This window comes from Pomacea canaliculata, linkage group LG6 (genome assembly GCF_003073045.1).
Source record: "Pomacea canaliculata isolate SZHN2017 linkage group LG6, ASM307304v1, whole genome shotgun sequence".
Taxonomy (NCBI): Eukaryota; Metazoa; Mollusca; class Gastropoda; order Architaenioglossa; family Ampullariidae; genus Pomacea; species Pomacea canaliculata.
The window spans coordinates 16,077,493-16,083,312 of NC_037595.1; the positions used below are offsets into that span (position 1 = coordinate 16,077,493).

At 40.5% G+C, this 5,820-nt stretch overlaps 1 protein-coding gene across 1 annotated transcript; it reads right to left on the reverse strand.

Moving 5' to 3' along the window:
* Positions 1-446: 446 nt before the first annotated feature.
* Positions 447-1,547, reverse strand: LOC112566166. The gene has a single exon (XM_025242160.1). It carries the CDS (start codon positions 1,545-1,547, stop codon positions 447-449), a length of 1,101 nt encoding a protein of 366 aa, XP_025097945.1.
* Positions 1,548-5,820: the final 4,273 nt, after the last annotated feature.

Consider the following 5,820-nt stretch of genomic DNA (forward strand, 5'->3'; position numbering starts at 1 on the left):
AAGTGGTTTGAAAATGTTCTAAGTCCAACGAAGGAAACACACAAGGCAGTCAGATATTAGAGGTGTTAGAGGTAGATTCTTTTATAATCACAATATATGCCCGATTCCTCGTTTTGGAAAATAATGTTCGTTTACCAATTTATTATCTACATTCTTGAATGGAAGGTTAGTCGAGATGTGTTGGAAGTGACATGATCTATGTTAAAGGAACATGCTATGTTAGCAGGCTGTTAAATTGAGTTACACCATTACCCGTGTTGAAAATGATTAAGCAGATGAAGAAATATTAAAAAACCACGTCCACTTTCGATATGTAGTTTGAAAAAACACAAATTAGGGGAGACAAAGAGTATGGTACGACCTGCAGGCAAAAAGGTACCTCATGTGTCATGAAGATTAACAGTCGTATCTTTAACTTCGAGGTTAGAAAAACATCAACAGCAAGATCAAATTTGACTGTAGACCTTTGTTTCCGAACATGAGTTGTTTATGTTTGTATTTTGTTGTTGGCCATTTCTGTCAATGAGCTTACATAACACCTGGCGAAATCGAGTTGAGCGTCGGTAGTAAATAAAGAAGTAGATGGCGCTGTTGATAGGCAGAATCCCGTACACCACAGCAGTTAGAGCAGAAAACAGCTCGATGCAGTGTCGGGGGCCATAACAGTCCGACAAAAATAAAATGGACAGCTGACGCATGACAAAGGGCGCACACGTGATGACGTAGACACAAGAAACGATGATGAGCATGGAGGTGAGCGCCATCTGCTGGTTATTATTGCTGCTGTCAGTTGGGACAGAGCTCGACTTCTCTCGCCAAGCTATGGCGGCCTTTAGCTTTATCACCGTAACACCTGTCGCCACTGATACGCTAATGAACATGGTGACAGGTAACGCTGTTCCCAGGAATGTAAAAAAAAAGGAGTTGATGATTTCTTCGTTTGACCTATAAAATTCTGTATTGACAAACACCCACCTGACACTTTCTCCTATCGTAACACTACCAGCTTCATACGAAAATAGATACAACAGGTGCGAGCCCTGAATCAACAAGAAGCAGGTGAAAATAATGAGACACATGGTGCGGCTTGTCATGAGGGTAGCGGCATGGAGGGGGAAGACGACACAAGCGCACCTGTCGAGCGCGATCACCACGCCGAGACAGCCAGACAGGTTCAGAGAGCCATAGAGGGCCCAGCCAAGGACCGTGAATACTTTGATGTAAATTTCGTCACCCTTGGTTTGGTCGTACAGACGAGTGAACGTGGGAACTGAGAATATGGCGAAGGCACAGAGCAGGTAGCAGCAGTCCACGCAGGACAACGAGAAGAGACACACGTTCATGCGGTCCCTCAGGCCCTGGTGCCAGAAGACCAGGATGTTGAGCAGGTTGGCCGGGATGCCGATGAGACAGAGCAGTGTCGTCAGGCCTCCGTAAAAGATCGTCTCGATGATCTCCCTGTTCTCTCTGCTGATGTAATCGTCCACCAAATTGTCAAAGCTGACAAGAGACTCAGTATGTGCTGAGGTACTTACACTTCTATTCATGATTGTCTCAATGGAAGATACCCAATGCAATCTTCATTACGATTATTTTTTTAGAGGCAACCTGATGTGCCTTCTTAGATTCATCATTTTAAGAATGAAACAAAAGTGAGCTTTTATGTTTTTCTAGGCAATAGGGATGCTCCAAATAGTCCCCTTATGCACGTTTTTCGAAATAGTTTTCCAAGAAATTACCACAATTAATAATTGCAATATTTTCCTTTTCCTGAGAGATTAAACGATTGCTATTTAATGGTATGATGCGATAAGAACGCTTTAAAAAAAGTAAATGAGGAAAAATAGAAAAAAACCAAACGGAAATAAACAAGAAATGCAAATAGAAAATTGGAATAGTAAATTATTTTGTCAAATTACTTAAAACAATAAGCATCAAATGACATATTGTGCTGCGTTAGATTGGTCCTGTAATTTTGTCTTTAGAATCAATGACAGTTATATTTGGGGTATTTATTCTGGGATGAAAACTTGAATAGATATTTTTAATAAAACTTGAGCACCGTTTTGTTTAAGTCCTCTGTGTGTGTGTGTGTGTGTGTGTGTGTGTGTGTGTGTGTGTGTGTGTGTGTGCGTGTGTGTGTGTGTGCGCGTGTGCGACAAAATAACTTATCGTGTTGTATTATATGTTATGAGTAGTTGCTATACTGAATTGCTTAAAAAATTTGTCAACATTACGACATACAATGCGACTGTTTGATGTGGTCTCTATTGTACATCTCAGCGTCTTTAATTTTATCACGATAGTAACAGTCTACGGATGTAGTGAGTGGTCGGGAAACGCCCACAGTGTTTGTGGAGTTTGTACAAACATCAAAAGACCTCACATCCATCCTTGTGTTGTTGTACTGTCAAAACAAGTACGAATCGAAGCTGCTGCTTGCAAAATAATTATTCTTACCTGATACAAGGTTCTCTCGAGAACCCAATAGCGGATCATTTTATTTCTTGGGCAGTTTGTTACTAAAACATCCAGAAACATACAGGTGGTTATAGATATTATAGGTTGCCAAGGTTTTATGTCGAAGTCTGACAGCGCATGGTCAGGTGAGTATGTGTGTGGTTATCATAGATGCATAATTGCTGATGAACGTGTGCGTGGTCTCCTTTACGATTGACGAGCACCGGACGTTTCTTGATGATGGTTCGTTCACACTGTCCAACTGCCGACAGTGCACATACGAAATGACTGTTTCGTTGGAGTTCGAAAAACCTCGGCATCTTTAAAAGTCCACCACACATTTGGTAACCATGGTGTACATAATGTCTGCTATCCGTATCGTTTGAGGCAAATCATTCCTTCGGGACCAAGACCGTTCGCGTATCACATAGCTGTAAAGAATCCACTTTCCATCACTACTTTTCAGTATCTTCAATAGAGGATTTGTTTCCTCGTGTTTAATAATAGTAACAACAACAACAACAACAACAACAACAACAACAACAACAACAACAACAACAACAACAACAACAACAACAACAACAACAACAACCTTTCTCCACCTCTAAGGTAAACTTAAAGTGCTTTAGACAAGGAATACCACACATACATGTTAAATGCTTACAGTATACAGTTGTTAAGTCTGGAATGGAGGAAGTATGAGTAACTGTCCCGTGGTCGTAGTGGAGTAAACTAGCGCAGATTTTGTTCTTTTGGTGTTATCTAGAAGCATCTGAGTAACATGCTTGTCTATAAAGGGTGCTTGTCCATTGGCCACCTCTAGCTCACGATGCCCACAGTGTATTGTTAGATATAGGAAATATAAACCTAACCTGTAAATTTCAGCCTCCAAAACTTATCCGTTAATTGATTATTGGCTAGCAGAGTACACGAATTGAACCCGTAATCAACGAGCGCCGCGAACAGTGTACTACGTCACGCCAACAGTGTGTTAAACCACGCTATCTGGTACTTCACGCTAGTGCACCGTTCAGAAAGTTGCCAGCGGTCAACACCGAACACACAGAGAGAGAATGAGCGACAGTTCGGGTTATTCGGACGTTGAAAGTCTGCATTTCTCGTGCTAAAGTAACAGTTTTATAACCACGAGACGTCCGAACTCATCATTAATAATATCAGACTGATAAAAAATACTTTCATGTAGCTTTAGAAGAGCTGAGAGGTGACTGAATATTATTTTGTACGATTTTCAAATTAAAATAAAAATTTCATGATTAGGGTGGTCATAGTTTAGGTCACCAGGTTGTCACTTTAATAGGGAAAAGAGGAGGAGACAGCTACAGTGGCAACAATATAGACTTTCACTCTCTTTCTCTTGGTTGTTCGCTTTCTGACACATACACACAAACACACCTCGCGTGAGAGAGACCCGGTGGTGCAATGGTTACCACCTTGTCATAAATACAGTGAGGGAGGGATGGCTGTTCTAAGTTTACATTTACAAATTATCTCCCTTTGAAGACTTAGCAACACAGGAATCAGTCAGTTCACTGAATCCTACAGCGGCTTGATCCTTTCTTTACACACCTTTGTTTATTGCTTTTGTTTTGTAAACTTATTGCTTTCTTTGTGTTGTTGACAGTTTATTATATTTTAAACGTTAAGTATCTGGCACCTTTTGTGTGCATGTACCTGAATCTACAGTGTGATTGCCTGTCTGTCCCAAGAAGGATTATGCTAAAGGCACAATTATGTTGTATCGCTGTTGTTACATTTCTAGGTCTAGTAGCTTTGTTAGTATGCATAGCTGTGCATGCATAAATATATGTGTGTTTACGAGTGTGTGTGTGCCCTCATAGCTAACTTGCCAGTGCTGAAGACTTCATTAACAACAATGACACAAAGCAAAGGCTGGCACTCAAGCAGATTCTTGCCATCTCACTCTAGAGGTAAACTTCACAGTAACACATTGACAATTTTATCGTTTTATTTTCTTTCAGACATATTTTGGATTCCAAACATTCAGTCATTTTCCACAGACTTAAGCAAATGTTTACTTAAATAAGGCAAATATTAAAATAGTTAAAAGATTTTCTATCTTCTTTGTTAAAGAATAAATGGAAGGGGGATAATTTACCGGGATAACCGGTCATGATCACGATAGTCATCATCTTTAACTTGGACTTGCTGACGCAGTTAACCAGTGCTTCCTTTTGTTGGATATACATACTAAAGACAAAAGACAGTTTAACAAATTTCTTGAACGATTATCTCCCCGGATCATTATGGATCCTGACTATGTGATGGCTGAGTGTGTGTACTGCCCGATTCTCGCCTGTAGAGTTTCAGGCGATGATGCACTCTCTTCTCTCTTGCTAGAGTAAGTAGCTCTGGATGTTCACACACGTGACCTCCATCACCTGGTTTTACTTGCTTGGCATCTGCATGGCGGGTACTTTCAATACAATTGAATGTGTAATATCCGGCTACTTTGTTGAGGTTGTATTTAATTCCTGGGCTTAGCATTTCTTTGGATATTTGTGTAGTTTCTTTGCAGGAGTTATACTGTACATTTTGCTTTGTTTGTTGCTGGGCTTTTGATGCAGATCAGATGAATGTGTCCAGACTAACAGCAACAACACAAATATAATGCTCTCGGGTTCTGCTTCCATTAAACTCTGTGTTGTCTGTTTGCTTTGAAAAAACCGATTCCTCTTAGCGACATTAAGCAGCAAGATTGGTTATCATATAAAAGTAGATGGCTACACAGTCCCTAAAACGGATGATTATAAAAGGCAGTGGGTAGGATTTTTTTTCCATAAATATGTTTGGGAAACATTACCTAATAGTGTCGCTGAAAGTTAAAAGAACTGTCCCCCCGTTACCTGGAAGTCCCTCGCCAAGCCAGCGAGTTGCATTGACCGTGAGCAGAACTCACCATGTCTCGGCATTTTAACTACTAGTGGACGGGTCACAAAGAAGTTCAAAAAAATGAAGTTACATGATTCAGTTTTGTAGCAGTCACACTGACAAACTGACAAAATTTGATGTAAAAGCTAACACGACAAACACTTTTCACCTTTTTTGGACTTTTTACGGGCTTTTTCGCAGTCAGCTACGTTGTTGAGGTTGTATAGTAAAACATTTAGTAACAAAATTAATACAGATGTACTTAATGACTGCACACCAATGTATACAGGTGTACATAAAAACTACACAGGAAACCACGGGGTTAGAAGGGAGGGCTGGACACAGAGACATTGCCGTACGCCTGTAGACACAGGGACTTTCCGACTACAGCTCAAGCCACTGGAGGTCATCTGTCTATAGTCCTGTCCACAAGGGGAGACTTGTAGCTCC

Bases quoted from the DNA above. Each gene is read 5' to 3' on its own strand.
- LOC112566166 (XM_025242160.1), bottom strand. From the start codon at position 1,547: ATGAATAGAAGTGTAAGTACCTCAGCACATACTGAGTCTCTTGTCAGC.